Below are 18406 nucleotides of genomic sequence, written 5' to 3' on the forward strand. Positions count from 1 at the left end.
ATCATCATAGTCACAGATGTATTATAAGGAGTAAAACTAACAAATAATTGTCTATTTCGTGGGATAGTGTGGGTGGTTGCACTATCAGCTAGACATTCAATTTCTCCTTGAGACATCCCTACAAGTACATTAGGCAGGAAGGTTATAAAAATGAACAGTTTATCTCATTTTATTTAGAGAAATCTGTTCCATTTGAATGGCATCCTTTCCATTCTAATATACATGCTAAAACAATAGATTATCATAAACAAATTAAAGTTCTATTGAACATGATAGAAAACAAGTACTCATAGATAATCCACACACATAACATAAAGATGTTAAGAACATGTTTAGCAACAACACCACCTACTCAAACCATTAAATAAACGGTAGACTAAGAAAACATAAAGTACCTTAAAGAAACTAACAACCTATTAAAACAACAAAGTCTAGCAAGCCATGAACAAGAAACTAAATGTTTAGGCCCAAGAAAAGTCAACATCCATTGTTGGGGAAAAATCCTCGTTTCCAAAGAAATATGAGATTGTGAGGTTAGCATCAGGGGTAACAATATTTTCTTCTGCGTAGTTAGCCTCTTGTTCGATAGCTTCTCGGTACTTTTTGTAGCTCGCAGCTACATTGGCGCTAGCCTTGCAATGCTTGTACCAATGTTCGGTGAATCCATACTTAAAACAAGGCGCACTTCCATCTGCAGCCTTTTTAGTGGCGGGATTCGTAGGGGTTTTATCGAACTTAGGATCACTACCACTATGGCCAGAAGTTCCTTCTTTGTGCCAAACATTATAAAGTCTATTTTTCCCTCGACCTCGATTATGTCCCTTACGTCCTCTTCCACGAGAGGTGTTATCTCCACATGGGTATGGATCATGGGGATGTGAATCAGAATATCGAGCCTTCTTTCCTTTGTTGACCTTTCCATGGTTAGCTTCGGGAACTTTCTTTTTCCCGGCAGCTCTGGCACTGTTGTTGACAAGAATCTCATTGTGCCTTTCGGCCACTTGAAGTAAGTTTATCAACCTACTTAATGTGGTGATTCTTTTGTTATCTACCTCTAAACGATACTGGTTTGCTAGTATCATGGAATAGGTAGGAAAGGTCGATAGGGTTTTCTGAATCATTTCCTCATCAGTAAGTTTCTTTCCACAAAAATCCATACGTGCCTGAATTTGCAGCATGCCTTTTTGGAAATCATTCACTTTTAAATAATAGGGAAACCGGATTTCGTTCCACAAGACGTTCAATTATGGTATTAAGGGATCATGAATGTTCCCAAACCGGCTATCGAGAGCATCCCATAGCTCTTTTGGTGTCTTCAAGTGATGATAATCCCAATGCAGGTAGGACCGATATGCTTCTTGAGGAACATAAGAGCATTAGCTTTGTCTTTCTCAGTTGCCGGAGCAGCGTCGGCAAATGGCTTGATAATGGAGGTGAAATCCTTTGCAACGAAGGTAATTTCCACATCAGCGACCCAACGGTGGTACTGAAGTCCTGCTGAGTCCAAAAGTTCGAACTCCAGTCGAATTGGGTCCATCTACATAGACAAAGTAAAGGACATTAATATGGTGCTCAAATCCTTTTGAGTCCATAAATATGACAAATTTCGATACCATTTCTTATGACCAAATTTATTTATGGCCAAGATGAATATATATATAAAACAAGTTTCTTTATGGTTGTATATAGGTACTACGGATATGTCATAGTCCAATTTATGGTCATAACCCGTCGACAAAAATGACTAACCAAATTTCTTTATGGTTAACAAATTGATCAACCAAAAATAAGCTTGTATGGAAAAATAGAATACAAAAATATTTAATATTTACATGCACATGCACATATTTCATAAGGATTCAAGTTGTTATTCCTTTGCAAGTATATGACAATCAAGAAAAAAAAAATTATATACAAGTAAGTGTGGAAAAAAATATTATTTTATGACTTTAGTTGTAATCATGACAATATCTAAGTGGTGATAATTTGTAGTTCATTACTTTTTCTAACAAGTAGGAAAAAATCATAAGGGTATACTATATTCTTTCTTCTTCTTTTTTCATAATTTTTTTTTATTAATATACATGCATCGTGTTTTTCAAAAGGTAAGATCAAAGGTACAACTTTATATGGTAAAATAAAACAAATCAGAGATACTTTTGTCTATCACATGAATTAATTTATTAGGGTTAAAAGGACAAACATTTATTACTTTTTTCAAGAGAAATATTTAATAGTAGATGATAAAACCAAATATGTCTCTTTCAATAGGACAAGAATGCATGCATAAAAAGAAATACGTTTTCTCTTCTTTCTTTTTTTTCAAAACAAGGACAATAAAATTATTTTATCTATCAACACATATTTAAAATCTCTAAATAAAGAAGGGAGATAAACATGCATCATGGATTATTACATTTCCTATTACATGCATTATCAAAACAAATTTATAACTACCAAGACAGTATAAAAGCAAGTTGTGATAAGAAAATAGAGTAAAATACTATTATCAACAATTATCATGTGATGATGAAGAAGAAAAAACATGCATTTAAGTCAAAAGAAGAAGAAGAATAAACATGCATGCAAATCAAAATAATTACTATTATGAGTATTTTATTTTAAGGGAAATATAGAAAGGAAGTTTAAGGAATACATTCTTTTCGAAAATCCTACTTGATATTAATGGTAGAACCAACAACTTTTGTTTGTGAAGGATTAATGCTCAAGTGGAAACAAAGAACAAAGTGCTGATAACATGTTTAAGTTTGTTGCATGGAGGAGACAAAAGAGTAAAGCATAAAGGAGACAAAAGAGAAGGAGAATCAGACATACTTCTCATGCATTGTGTTTCTCATTAAATATATGTAGGAAAGTAAGAGAGAGTAGCTACTCCTATTACATGTGTAGTTAGTAGACGAAAAAAGGCAACAGGTGTTAAGCATGAAGGAGAGATGTGCATGCACTATGACACATGTAGGTAATGGTCAGACACATGTCACTACAACAAGTTAAACATTTTATAGCATGAAGTTAAGTGTGGTTCAACGGTTAGATAGGTGGATGAAGACGCTACAGACTCGTGTTCGAATCTCTCTGGAAGACATTATTTGGGGGAAAGTAAAAATGGACATGAAAAACTCATTTATCTTTCAGATGGTCCGGGCCATCCGTGCCCTCCATGGACGATCCGCGTCTAAATATGTGTCTAAAGAAAACGCACGCAGGACGTGCACGTGCATGCGTCAGACACGTGTCGTTGCCGCGTCAAATCAGCGTCCCGATGTGCGTCCAAAGAAAATGCACGCAGGACGCGCACCAGCATGCGTCAGACACGCGTCGTTGCCGCGTCAAAGCAGCGTCCCACGTCCTCAGTGAGTCTGACGCGGACACGACACCAAAATCTGTGCGTCTGTGCATCCCAGTAGAATCCCCATGCAGTTCATGTAGAAAATAGCCAAATTCCATTGAAGTTGCCAGGACACTAGGAAACGCTCCACTAAGATGTACGAGAATAAAACACACTGGGACATTGATTGTCATCTCATTTAACATATGAAATCTAATAAATAGACACCACTAATCCACGCCAAAATCGAGGAAAACCCATCTCTGCCAGCTACCGTTTCAGCCAAGAAGACCACATTAGGCCGTCGATCTAAAATCTCTTCAAGTGCTGGTGATTCCCTTAAAATTCACTCCTTCTATTTGATCAAGCATCTGTATCTCTCCATAAAATCTCCATCCCGCATATCTTATTAAAACGCCACCAATCTACACCATCTTCTTTAACGGCGCCACAATCAAAATAAGAAAACAAGAAAACCTTTGTGAACACATAAATCACGACAAATCCACGTGTTCACAAACAATGTTCGCATACACTCTATATCATAAATTATGCGCTGTATGCGTAAGGGGAGGTGATTATATCGACTCAGATCCTTCGGGCTCGTCATTGTCTAATCGTATATTATCACTTATAATGCTCATATGATAGAGTAAATAGAGATCGAAGTATAAATGTAAAGTGCATGATGTAAAACGCTGAATGTAAAGTGTTGAAATGTAAATAAGACAAAGATTTACGTGGTTCAGCACTAAGGCCTACATCCACGGGGTTGGTGTTTCGCTATGTATTGAGTGGTTACAAATATAGTCGAATGACTTTAAAGTGTACATAGGTCAGCGGAAATAAGGAATTTACTTACTCTTCCTATTTCTCTCTCCCACGTTCTCCTCTAATTGCTATGGATTGGTCGACCCCTTCTCTCTTAGTGGAGAGGGGTATTTATAGGGTTACAAAGTGGGGTCCACTTCTGAAGGCCGTTATAATCTTATCGTCTTGTGCTTTGTGTCAATATCGCAGATATCTTCGTCTTCTACGATGCCCCCAGCGTTCCATGCTTGATGACGAAGAGTTTTCATCGTGTCTTCCATAGGTTGGTCGACACGTATACGGCTCAGGGCGTTTAATGCGGGTGGTTGGGTCGTCTGTACGCGCCAGACAGACGTCCTCTGCTCCTGTCATATCTGTGTCAGTCGAATTAATCCCAACCGCTGATCTTGGATCTTTCTTGAGATGGGATAAACTAAGTCTTTGGATGTTGTTCAGTGCTTTGCAATGGCATTATATTTCGGTACTCCTCGATTCTTCGCCATTGGATCTGTTGGATGAGGGCCTTGCCCTGAGGAGACACGTCTCTTGGCTGTATGCGCGTGGCATCACACCTTAATGCCCCGGATTGTATGTCTTCCTCGTGTTTCTCCATAGACACATGGTGGATGATGAAATATGTACACACAATTTTCCCTTTTTCTTCTGACTTGGGTGTCAGTTGAAGTTAGAGGAAAAACGTCACATATTCCTCATCTCTCTCCTAATAACTTCCCCTAGATAATAGGGCACGTTTCCTACTCCTTGCAATAACTGATCCTTGGGTAAAGGAACGGTCATTGTCTTCTTCAAGGCTTATAAGTAGGAAAGAGAATGTGAAAATTTTTAGAAATAAATTTCATTCCCTCCCTGTCAGTCCTTCATTCTTCTTCTTCTAAGGTTTTTGTTCTTCATTCTTTTTCTTTATCCATTAATTGCTACTTCCCTTATATTGAATATGACCTGCTCTTGATTTTTCTGCTCATCTGTTGCTGTGGTTCGTTGTCTTCTTGGTGGTGCTCTTGTTCGAAATCTCTCACATACAGGTAAGATATTTCTCTTTGATTTTGATCTTGATTACTTTGTTCATCTTCTGCTACTGTAGTCTTTAGCTTTGTGATGAAGAACACATATGCAGAAGCATATATGCTTGCCCCTGTTCTTCATTACAAAGTGCATAAGCCCGAGGGCGGCCAAGATGAACCGACGATTTCTCGGTTTTTTGTTTTTGATCTTTAGTTGTTCCTTTGTAACAACTTCTAACTTGTTTTTGTGATTCTTCGCAGATATGACCGATCGTCCGCGGGTTCCTTATCAGACTCCGCCGGCTCGTCCGCGTAGATCTCCTCCACGCAGAGACCCTGATATATCTCCACCTGGGGGAGGCTCCTCTAGGCCTTCACATGCAGATCCTCGTGCTCAAAGGGTCTCATCTTCTTCTGGTCAGAAGGCTTCGTCTATCCTGGCTCTAGGTATGCGGTTAGCCGCACCTCTTATCATTCGCGTGACGATTCTAGGGGTACGCAGGCTCCTCATCCTCATAATGAAGCGTTGGATATTCCGCCTCTTCGTTCTATGGCTCCACCTTCAATGCCCCAACAGAAGCCTCTGCCTCCTCCTCCAGCGGTCCCTTCCAAAGGGAAATCCTCCAAGGGTACTGTGTCGAAGGTTGATCCACCCAAGAGTCTTCCTTCCAAAAGGAAGGCTTCAGACTTGAGTCCTCCGAAGAATCCTACGTCAGATCCCGCTGACGAGGAAGACGCTGCCCCAGTAATACGAAGCGTCTCAGTTGGTAAGAAGAAGGTCACATTTAAGCATATTGATCTTGAGCTGCTTAAGGACAAACATGAGCTCCAAGCCTTCGATGTCCGCTTCTACGCTCCCGACGATGATATCACCTATGAACTCATCTCGAATTATCAGTTCGATGAATTTCATCTGCTGACTACAGTAGGAGCCTTCGAGGTGGGTCTTATGTTGCCTCTGTATAAGTCGGGTGACTCTTTTTATTACGACGTGTTGGCTGGTCGTGAAGGTTCTTCTACAAATACCCATAGTCGTTCTGTATCACAGTTGACTGGGAATTATCTTCGTGTGCTGAAGGAATGTTATCTTCAGAGTAAGGGAGAAACAATGATGACCTGCTACGTCTCTGATCCCGCTAAGAGAGAGTGGTATATCCCCCAAAATTTCAATAATTCCTTCGGGGATTATATCAACAGCCGGAACCGTAAACCATGGAGTGTTGGTCTTCGTAATATTGCTGCTCCTCGTGGTGAGATTCGTCTTTTAAGTGAGGTGAGCGATGCTAAGCTGAAGTATGTTCCTGGTACGGAGGGGTTTGTTAACAAGAGACTTTTTCCTTCCCGTGAAAGGATCAAGCGTGATCATGATTATGAGTGGCATGCCACCGTTATTGAGGTTGTTGGCCCTTGGGCTTATGGTTGGATTCCTGGTCCGCATGGATGGCGTTCTACTGCTAATAGCGAACTTCGTGAAACTGCCCCTGCTCGTTATGGGGGTTTCTGTCCTTGGCGTTTGAACTTTGCAGGCATGGATTTTCCTTATGACCTCGACGTTTTTGATGGAGAAGTTGTTGATGGAGACGAGGAGGAGAGTTCCGGTGCTACCCTTTCCTCGAAGAGTACTGCAACTGCCAAGGTATGGCTTCTTCTTATACTTACCCCTTTTTTCCTTATTTCGAAAATTTTAAATTTTTTCAAGTAAAGGAGAAAATAATCTTTTGATGTAATTCTTTATTGTTTTGTAGGTGACGAAGAAGAAGAAGATTGGTCCTAAGCAATCTTCTACTGTTGTAGTTGATGAGACTGAGGTCCATGAGGAGGTCACCAGCCCCTGAACGAATAATTTGCCGAGGATGAAGAAATGTATGATGGGGAGGAACGCACTGATACTACCGCTGGTGGCACCGGTGATGAAGAACTTGCCCCTGGTGGCAACAACACTGGTGGTCCTCTTCCTTCCGTCTCCCAAGAGTTCTCCTTTGGTATAATTTATTCTGTGGGGGAAACTTATGATGTGAATGCTGCCATGGGTCTTGCTTCAGAGTTCTCATTGCTTTCCCCAAACGATGATTGAGATGTGCTTGGGAACTCTGGAAAAGGTGATGCCACAGGTCAACCGACCGTAGACGCGGATGTTAGTTCTGAGGGTGATGATGCCGAAGCCCATGCAAACGAGGAGGCAGCGGCAAAGGAGAAGTCTGCGGCTGGGAGAGGAACTGTTGTCGGAGAAGCTTCTACCGAGTCTCCCTTGGAAGATTTCCCGCAGTCTCTGATGCTCGAGGGTGACGATGCCATCTTGGATTGGCTTAAGAAAAATAATTTGATGTTCGTCCCCAACCCTTCTCCGGTGCTTCTTGGTGAGAAAAACTCCGATGCATATACTCGTCGGATGATGCAGTTGTCTGCTGAGGATCAGGTCGTGGAGGTGTGGGACAAGAATCTGAAAGTTTCGGAGGCTAATTTTGTGGTTGACCCTCCCTCCACTATTGCTGATATGATGGATATTGATGACGGGTACCAGTACGGCTTCCCCCAGCAGCGGATGTTAGAGGTAAGCTATCGTGCTTTTTTCCTTTTTAGTACTTGCACAACATGATGGTGTAATAATCTTATTCTTCCTCGAAACGCATATGATGAGGAGTGAACATTGCAACCACACTCTGTATCAATTTTTCAAGGCAAAGTCTTTAAAGTTAGAGGCCAAGCTTCGTCACAGAGAAGAGGAGCTATCTACGGCGGAGATAGTTATCTCTGCTAGAGATAAGGAGATAAGTGAGCTGAAAAGTCGTCTCAAAGGGAAAGAACAGCTAGGCAACGAAGAGGAGAAGCTTCGTTTAGAGCTCACTAAGATCCGTAGCGAGTTGGAGCACGCTCGTAAAAATGCTTCATCTTTCACAGGTTCGTATTCTCCCAATTTCTTACCCCTCGTGATTCCCTTCTTGTACTTTAGTGTTCTGTCTGAGTCTCCCCACCCTATCTTCAGTGGGTGGAGTCCCAGAGCTGATATGGCTTCGGAATAAAAGGGAACGACAGAAATCCCGCATCAAAGAGTTAGTGGAGAAGATAAAGAGTGAGGCCGATAAGTGGAATGCTCGTGCTGATGAGCATAACGCCTTAACAGTTGAATGGCGAGAAAAACGAGTAAAAATGGTTGATATGCAAAATAGTTACAACCATGATCGTCGTTTGTTCAATGGCACGCTGTTGTGGACGCGTGATAATCTGCGGGAAGCCCGAGAGTATGCTTCGTCTTTAGAAGCTAGAATAAATATTCTGGAGGAAGAAGTACGACAGGCTCGTTCCTCTCAGGGCCCCAAAATTAGAGATTATATGCAGCGTCTTTCCAAAGAGAGGGACGATGCCAGGGCTGAGGCCGATGCCCTTAGCAAGGCCCTAGCTGCATCTCGGGATGATGTAGACCGCCAGGCTGAGTCTGAGAGAAATCTCGAAGTAAATATGTACAGACTTAACAAGGGATTGGAGGAGATAAATAACGAAGTCAATCATCTTCGTCACTTGGATTCAATGAAGCAGGTAGAATTAGATGCAAGTCAATTTGCTCTTACCAACCTTCAGATGGATTATAAGAAAATATCCGATGAGTATGACTTTCTTGATGAGGCTCGAGATGCGGCTGTTAACGAATATGAAGAGGCTTCGGCTAATGTCGAAGGTATAGCCTCGTTTCATCGAGTGTGATCTTGTAATTTCATCGTTCTAACCCCTTGGTGTTTCTAATTTTCAGAGCTCGAGGGACAGCTTCGCGCTGCAAATGACAAACTTGAAAAGGATCAATCTTCCTTAGTGCAGCAGGAAGGGCAAGCTACCTACTACAAGGGCCTAGATGCGTCTCGTGATGAAGCAGCTAATGTCGCCTCCAAAGAGGTGAGCCGTATATCCTCTCCGTTGTCACAGGCTGAGATGAAGACTACCATCATTGCATATAAGGCTCGTTTTCAGTTGGCCGAAGAGACTAACAAGGTTTTGGACAAGATTGAGCGTGATCTTAAGACCGAACATGGCCTCGTCAAGAATTATCCTCGTCGTCCTCAGCCCGCGCCTTTGTCTGGTTTCTCGGGGCCTTCTTCAGGTGGGAGTGTACCTTCGTCTCAGAGGAAGAACCCTGCTGGCGGAGCTGAATCGTCCAAGTAGATTTTTCTACTAGTCATAAAAAGTTGATCTTTGTTGATTATATAACTTCGGATCATTTTTTGGTGTATCTCTTGCTCTTGTTTATTTTGCTGAACGTGTAATCAACTTTCATGGAATGGATCATCATTTAGGTATACCTGCATTATCAGTTTACTTTTTATTTTAAATATTGCGTTGAGTTAAATTGGAAACAACTTACTGCATTTAAAAAAGATTTGAGTGTTTGAGTGTGATGCCGAAGGTATGTACCTTCGTGATCGTCTTGAGACCTGTCACCCCGCTGGCTAATCCTGGGCCATAGGATTCCCAGACGGTGGGGTTCGGGGCATCGTTCTAGGATATGGGATGTTTATTTTAAAATATTTACATACACCCATTCCGTTGACCCGCTGCCTTAAGATTGGTTGGGTATCTCTTTCTGCTGTATGCCTTCCCCATGGTCCTACACTTATAGACACTGATAGGGGAGTCCCGAGAGATTGTAGGTAACTACTTTCCCCAATTGTGGAAACTTGTGTACAGGCGTGGTGTTCTTGTGATGCGTTATATTTACAAGCGTTCATCTTGCTGACACGCTGCCCCTTGTGTTGTACTTGTGTTGTTTTCTTAAATATGAATTCTTGCCAAAAGTTTGTTTGATTGATGAGTTGAGGTCTGCTATTCCTCGTCCAGAGATAGAAACATGTCGATCGAATGCGTCGTCTTCTTCTTCTGGTATTCTTCACGCAGATGCAGATCCGCGCTGCTTTCTATGGATGGTATGGCTTGAGATATTTTTCATTACATGGGTGTCTGAGGACTTCTCCTTTTAGGTTGCGCAGGTAGTAGGATCCATTCCCTGTGATATCGTGTATGACAAAAGGTCCTCTCCATGTTGGTGCTAACTTGCCCCACTTCTTTTCTCGTTGGTATTGGGGTATGGTTCTCAGCACATACTGTCCTTCTATAAAATTTCTAAGTTTAACCCTCTTATTGTACTCCCTTGCTAGCTTTCTTTGATAGTTCTCCATTTTTTGCAGCGCTTCCTCTCTCCTTTCCTCGAGATCATCAAGTCTTTCCAGCATCATATCCGTTGTGAGGTTCTTTTCCCATGCTTCGATCTTCGTAGTTGGCATGATGATCTCTGTAGGGATGAAAACTTCGGATCCATAGGTGAGCAAGGATGGGGACTCTCATGTGGCTGATCTTCGGGTTGTTCTGTATGCCCACAGAACGTTGTGTAGATGCTCACACCATCGTCCCTTATGCTCGTCTAGTTGTTTCTTGAGAATAAGAGCAAGGGTCTTGTTTGTGGCTTCTGCCTGGCCGTTGCTTTGAGGGTATATTGGTGTTGACTTGTTCTTTCGAATTTTGAAAGTATCGAAAAGCAAGTCAATGTTTTTACCATGTAGCTGCTTTCCATTGTCGGAGACAATTTTTGCTGGTATGCCAAACCTGCAAATAATGTTTTGAAAGATGAATGTGAAGACATCTGAGTCACGGATCCTTGCCAGAGCCTTAGCTTCTACCCATTTGCTAAAATAGTCTGTGGCCACTATCAAGAATCTTCTTTTCCCCGATCCTTCGATCAGAGGACCCACAATTTCTATGCCCCATTTTGAGAATGGCCAAGGATTATCCACCGAGTTCAGTATCGTTGCGGGTGCGTGGATTCTTTTGGCAAAACGTTGGCATTCTTCGCATCTTCTTGACATTCTTGCAGCGTCTCGTATCATTGTTGGCCAGTAATACCCTTGGGTTTTTGCCTTGTCCGCTAGAGATCTCATTCCAATGTGATTCCCTGCGTCCCCGCGATGTATATCTTTTAGAATCAGGTGGCCTTCGGATCTAGATAGGCACCATAATAAAGGTCCGAGGAAGGATTTCTTGTATAAGATCCCTTCTCTTAAGTCGTACCTTCCTGCCTTTGATTGTATTTTCCTAGCCTGTTTTAGGTCCGCTGGTAGTGTTCCTTCTTTGAGAAAAAGGTGGATCTCAGATCTCCAGTCCTCTTCTTTGCTGAAGTCTCCATCTTTGTCTGCTCTTGCCATGATATCATCCTCTTGGAAGTCATCGACGATGTATTACCCTGCATCATCATCTGCAATATCTTCTCCTACACTGCCCCCTTGGTTTGCAGCGCAGAATTCTCTGGAAGCGACTGAGGGCTCGTAAACCCTAGTTATTTTGATTTCCTTAACATCCTCGTTCTTTAACATCGATGACACATAAGCCAAGGCATCTGTGTGTCTGAGTTCCTTTCTCCCTAGGTTTCGGAACTTAATGTTTGGTATCTGAGATACCAGTGTCTGGACTAAGGCCATGTACGCTGACAGGGTTTCGTCGTAAACATTGTATTCCAGCCCTATTTGTTGGATGACCAGTTGTGAATCACTTTCTAGGCGCACCTCGGTTATACCCATATCTATTATCAGACGAAGAGCGTGCACTACAGCTTCATATTCAACTATGTTGTTCGTATGCCCCTGGAATTCCAACGTGAAGGCATGTATGATCCTGTCTCCCGTGGGAGTGGTGATCACGATGCCTATACCTGCGCCTTCTCTATTATTCGACCCATCGACGAAAACTTCCCATCGTCTTGGGTTTGCTGGTTCGAGAATGTCGACGGGATCCTTGCTACCGTCAATCTCTGGTAACCCTGCTGCCTTGAGTTCATCAATGAAGACCTCTTCGTCATCTTCCAACGGTAGATCTGCTAGGAAATCCGCTAAGACTTGTGACTTTTGGGAATGCTGGAGTTCATGGATGATGTTGAATTGGTCGAGATGTGTGTTCCATTTTGCAATTATCCCTACCTTCCATGCACTTTTGAGGACTTCTTTTAGCGGGGCTTTGCATGGGACGCGGATGTAGTGGGTCAAGAAGTAGGTCCTTAGCTTTAAGGTTGTCCATACTAACGCCAAGATAAGATGCTCAATCTTCGTGTAATTTCTTTCTGCTGTGTCGAGGGTTTTGCTGACGTAGTAGATGGGTTGTTCTATCTTCGTGTTGGTTTTAACCAGAACTGCGCTGACTGCATCCTTTGTTGCTGCTATGTATAGGGCCAAAACCTCGTCGGGATCAGGTTTTTGCAAGATGGGGATCTCAGCCAAGTAGTCCTTGATTCTTTGAAAAGCTTCCACGCTTTCTGCAGTCCATTCGAACTTGCTCCTTTTTTTGAGAATGTTAAACAAATGTTTGCACCTATCTGAAGATCTGGATATGAATCTTCCCAGTGCAGATAGTGAACCGTTGAGTTTTTGAACCTCTTTTAGGTTTGTTGGGGATGACATTCCCTCGATGGCTTGAATCTTAGCAGGGTCTACTTCGATGCCCCTCTTTGTCACCAGATATCCGAGGAACTTTCCTGAGGTGACGACGAAAGTACATTTCTCTGGGTTCACTTTCATGTTGTGTTTCCTCATTGCTTGGAATATATCCCTCAGATCTTGGTGGTGATCCTTGCGCAACTTTCTCTTGACGAGCATATCGTCTACATAGACTTCCAAGGTGTTCTCGATCCATGGTTTGAAAATAGCATCCACCATTCTTTGATATGTTTCCCCTGCATTTCGAAGTACGAAGGGCATTCTTACGTAACAGTAGAGTCCATGCGGGGTATAAAACGATGTATGTTGTTGATCTTCCTCTGCTAGGAACAGTTGGTTGTACCCAGAGTACCCGTCCATAAATGACATCTCTTGGTATCCTTCGACTGCTTCGACCAGTTGGTCGATGCTTGGTAGCAGATAACTGTCTTTAGGGCATGCTTTATTGAGGTTGGTGAAATCAATGCATATTCTAACACCACCATATTTTTTTGGTACGATTACCATGTTCGAAATCCATGTTGGATATTTGACTTCTTTAATGAACCATGCTACTAGTAACTTACGGAGTTCCGCTTCGACTGCTTTGTGGTATTCTGGTGCTACTTTTCGCACCTTCTGCCTGAATGATGGTGTGACGGGCTTTATACGAAGTTCATGATGGATTAGCTTCGGATCGATTCCTGGCATGTCACCTAGCTTCCATGCGAAGATATTTGCGTATTCCCTAAGTATTTTGATCAAGGATGCCTCTCTTTCCTTATCCATAAGAGTTCCAATTTTGTTCATCCTTGGAGTTTCTTCTGCCCCTATGTTGACTTCTTTCACTGCTTCCACGGGTGTAAACATGGGCTTTGGTTCCCCTAGGAGAGGAACATTCTTTAATTGCTATTTGGTAGGCTCTTCGTCTTCTTTTGTGGCATAGGTACTCGCCTATGCGTTTCCAACCGTATTCTCCTTTGAAAGGCTTCTGCCAGAGATTTCTTCCAGATAGGTGTCGATCGCTTTCTCTTTTGCAGCTTCTTTGTTTCGAGATCTTCGGGACTTTCGATGCTCATCATGTTCGTTATTAAGATGGTTATGCAAAGTTTGACATTCTCACGCAGTGACCTGGTCTCCTTTTATTTCCATTATCCCTTGGGGAGTTAGAAACCTAAGGTATTGGTGATAGGTAGCCGCCACTCCTTTGAGTTTGTGTACCCACCTTCGGCCAATTATGGCATTATAGGGTGATGGTGCATCCACTACACTGAACCGGGTGTCGAGCTTCATTGGCCCTGCGTCTACTTACAAGACAATGTCTCCTAAAGGCTTCGTGGCTGCTCCGTAGAAACCGTAGATAGTGTAGTACGAAGATAACAAATGTTCATCGTTGAGTTCCATTCGTTTGAATGTATCATAGAATAAAGCATTGACTGAGCTTCCTCCATCGATGAGGATCTTCTTGATGTTGCACCCTGCTACTGGCAGCGTGAGAACTAGAGGGTCGTTGTGGTCCACCATATCTTCTTCGACGTCGTCCGCGTCGAAAACCATTGGTGCGTCCATCCATTGTTCGTGTTCATCCACTTCTTCCCCGTCGATTTTGTACAACTCACATTAGTCTTCAAACTTCTTTCTCAATCTTTTACCTATCTGGGAAGTTAGGGATGGCCCCATGGTCTCAGAACATGAGATGGTGTTAAGGGTGCGGTTTCCTTCAGGTAGCTGAACCTACTTGCTTCGTTTAGCCTTGTCTTCGGTGCTAGTCCTATGTACGTACTTTTTAAGAACTCCTGCGTCGATCAACTTTTGAATCATTATCTTGAGATTCTTGCATTTCTCTGTTTGGTGACCATTGAAACAGTGATATTCATAGTATTCTCTCGACTTTTCTGATCTTGGGGGCTGCTTTCCCTTGGACCATGGCCAATCGAGGTTTTCCCGACCCTTGATTTCCTTCAGGATGCGTGAATAGCTGGTATTTAGCTTCGTGTAGACCTGGTCTTCGAATTTTCGGTCACCCCTTCGTAGATCATCTCTTCGTTCTCTTCTGTCCTCGCTGGGTCGTTCATCTGAGTTGCCTCTTTTGGACCCGCTAGCTTGTTCTACAAAATTCGTGCGTGAGGGACGCTGAGTATGAGCTTTGGGATTCTCTCGTTGGATCTCCTCTAACCTTGCATGTTTTTCTATGATTACTCGAAGATCTCCTTCGGTAGCAGGGATGGTGTCGTGGATCCCGATAAATAGGGGACTCATCCTGTCTAGCCCCCATTTGTAGTAGTTGATGCTAACTACTGGATCCACGTTTCCGATGGCTTGACATATCTTATGCCATCTGTCATTGTATTCTCTGATTGTTTCCTTGTACTTAATTGCCAGCGAGAAGAGCTTATCCATTCCGGTGTTGAAGACCTTGTTATACATGTAGGTTGCCAAGAATTTCTCGGTGAGCTGGTCGTAAGAATCAATGAAAATATGTGGTAAATTGTCAAACCAAGACAACGATGACCCTTTTAGACTCGAGGGAAATTATCTGCAAAGTATGGCGTCATCATAATCCCATCGTGCCATCATTCGGTTATAATACCGAAGATGGGCTGCGGGATCACTAGATCCATCGTAACACTCGAAGGCCGAAACTGGACACTTCTGTGGAATGAGAGATTTGGCCAAGCGTTGTGTCAGCAGGGTGGTGCTTGCTTCCTTCATCACTTGCTCCAATCTTCCGCTTCCTTGCCTAGTTTTCAACTGCTTGATTTCTGCCATCATTTCGGCACGAAGATTCTCCATTGCCCGCTGATGCTCCTCGAGGAAGGGGGATCGTCCTGGCCTCGGGGTGTCACTATCTAAGTAGTCTGAGTTATCCGGATTATAGTCTGGTTCGGATCTTCGACTTCCTCTTGCATCCCTTCGGTTCAGAGGTTCTGGGTTGGCTGCGTTGGCAACTATCATCCTTCGATCTTGGTTCGGTATTGGTTCCATGGAGTTAGCTTCGTCGTGCTGGTTTTCCACCTCTGCACTGTTGGTGATTCTGTCTTTGAGATGTTGGTTCTCCTGTGCCAGCAGGGCTACAACATCTGCGTACACCCTTTGATTCTTTCTCAGTTCCTCTAGTTCTGCCATCATATGAGCAGAGTGATTCGATCCTTGATTCGGCGTTCCCACCTGCATTTGACCTCCGACAGCTACCGTAGGTCTTCGTCGATAATTTATATCACTGGCTCTGGTGGGTCCATCTGCGGATTTTGAAGTTCCGCTGGTTACTGCGTGGGCTGAATGGCTATTAGGAGGGGTTGATTAGCGTGAAGTGGTAGATTTTGTTCGTTGGTGAGTGGAATCCCATAAGTAGGTTGTTGTATCACAGACTCTGCCATCCCTTCACGCTGTTCCTGCGGTCGGGTGGCAGTGGTCACTTTTGATATTCATACTCTGGATGCTCCGGCTTTAGAGGCTCCGGCTTTGGCAGCAACGACCTTTAGTGCTTCCGCATTAATTGCGTTGGCATCTAAAGGCATCGTGCTTTCAGATCCGCTTTGATTCTTATCCGTTGCTTTAAGATTTTCTCCCTTTTGTTTACTCCTAGTCATGACTGGGGTAGTCCTTGGCGTGTCTTTTGATGAAGCCTTCGTTTTTCCTACATCTTTATTTTTCTCCATCTCTGTTATCCTCTGCAAAAGGTAGAGGGCATGCAAAGAAAATGGGATCCACGGGGGTTCATTAGCAGAGTTATGGAAGTCAGGCTCCGAGGTTTAGAAAAGATTATCCGGCTATTATTCCCCTTTTCAAAGGTATCGGATCTCTTGGTTACCCCATGCCTATTTTATAAGTTTAATGACAAGCAACGCAGTTTGAAAGAAGGCGCAGGTTTGATAAGGAAATCGCTGACGAAGATGCACATTGACAACAATTTGGAAATGATTCCAAAGGCGCAGAACCACTAACAAGTGTGTGGATCTATTCATAGATTTTCATTTTCGAGGACAAAAGCTTGAAAACGATTTTGAAGATGTAGCTCTACTGAGAAAACATGGATATATCAAAGGTTTTGTTTTTCAAAGATAAAAGCTTGAAAACGATTTCAAAGACGTAGGTCTACCAAGAAAGGTATGGATCTGTCCATAATTTTTGTTTTTCAAAGATACAAAATTTTAAAATACTTGCAAAGACGTAGATCTACTAAAAAAATATATGGATAGATCCACATCGTCTGTTTTTCGAAGGTACAAAACTTGAAAGCACTTGCAAAGACGTAGATCTACTAATAAATGCATGGGTATGGCAAGGTAATGGATGATGAAGCTGAAAAACGTTCTAAGCACCGTTATTTTCAGAGAGCGGTGCTCGGAACAAACAAGGTGCGTATAAATCACAGGGTGAGATAAATCTTTTACCGGGACAAAAGTCCCTGTTTCTAGCGCCAGATTGTGAACACATAAATCACGACAAATCCACGTGTTCACAAACAATGTTCGCATACACTTTATATCATAAATTATGCGATGTACGCGTAAGGGGAGGTGATTATATCGATTCATCGACTCAGAGCCTTCGGGCTCGTCATTTTCTAGTCGTATATTATCACTTATAATGCTCATATAATAGAGTAAATAGAGATCGAAGTATAAATGTAAAGTGCATGATGTAAAACGCTGAATGTAAAGTGCTGAAATGTAAATAAGACAAAGATTTACGTGGTTCAGCACTAAGGCCTACATCCACGGGGTTGGTGTTTCACTATGTATTGAGTGGTTACAAAGATAGTCGAATGACTTTAAAGTGTACATAGGTCAGCGGAAATAAGGAATTTACTTACTCTTCCTATTTATCTCTCCTACGTTCTCCTCTAATTGCTATGGATTGGTCGACCCCTTCTCTCTTAGTGGAGAGGGGTATTTATAGGGTTACAAAGTGGGGTCCACTTCTGAAGACCGTTATAATCTTATCGTCTTGTACTTTGTGTCAATATCACAGATATCTTCGTCTTCTACGATGCCCCCAGCGTTCCATGCTTGATGACGAAGAGTTTTCATCGTGTCTTCCATAGGTTGGTCGACACGTATACGGATCAGGGCGTTTGATGCTGGTGGTTTGGTCGTCTGTACGCGCCAGACAGACGTCCTCTGCTCCTGTCATATCTGTGTCAGTCGGATTAATCCCAACCGCTGATCTTGGATCTTTCTTGAGATGGGATAAAGTAAGTCTTTGGATGTTGTTCAGTGCTTTGCAATGGCATTATATTTCGGTACTCCTCGATTCTTCGCCATTGGATCTGTTGGATGAGGGCCTTGCCCTGAGGAGACACGTCTCTTGGCTGTATGCGTGTGGCATCACACCTTGATGCCCCGGATTGTATGTCTTCCTCGTGTTTCTCCATAGACACATGGTGGATGATGAAATATGTACACACAACCTTAATGAAACTTTACCTGCGATCATCAAAGGTATCGCTGTCGTTGCCGTCATAGTTTCTAGCCTTCTGATAAATGATGAAGACATCAATTCGAAAAATATATGCGAAGAATAAGCATCTTGGTTTGTGAAGGACAACGAATCTGGCGACCATTTTTGACGACAATATAAAAAAGAAAGGAGAAAATTTTGGAGTCGGTAACTTATACCCTAAAACAGAATCGCGTATCCCAGTTAGGGGTAAATATGGAAAATCGTATAATAATTAATTAAAATATAATTATAAAATTAAGTCAATTAAGAGAATGTTACGTCAAACCTGGTCTTTGACAGTCAACCTTTGGTCAAGGTACCAACCTTAATAATTTAAA

The 18406-nt window shown here is 42.6% G+C and overlaps 1 protein-coding gene across 1 annotated transcript; it reads right to left on the reverse strand.

Moving 5' to 3' along the window:
* Positions 1–461: 461 nt before the first annotated feature.
* Positions 462–1157, reverse strand: LOC113272736. The gene has a single exon (XM_026522534.1). It carries the CDS (start codon positions 1155–1157, stop codon positions 462–464), a length of 696 nt encoding a protein of 231 aa, XP_026378319.1.
* Positions 1158–18406: the final 17249 nt, after the last annotated feature.

Source organism: Papaver somniferum, chromosome 4 (assembly GCF_003573695.1).
Source record: "Papaver somniferum cultivar HN1 chromosome 4, ASM357369v1, whole genome shotgun sequence".
Classification (NCBI taxonomy): domain Eukaryota; kingdom Viridiplantae; phylum Streptophyta; class Magnoliopsida; order Ranunculales; family Papaveraceae; genus Papaver; species Papaver somniferum.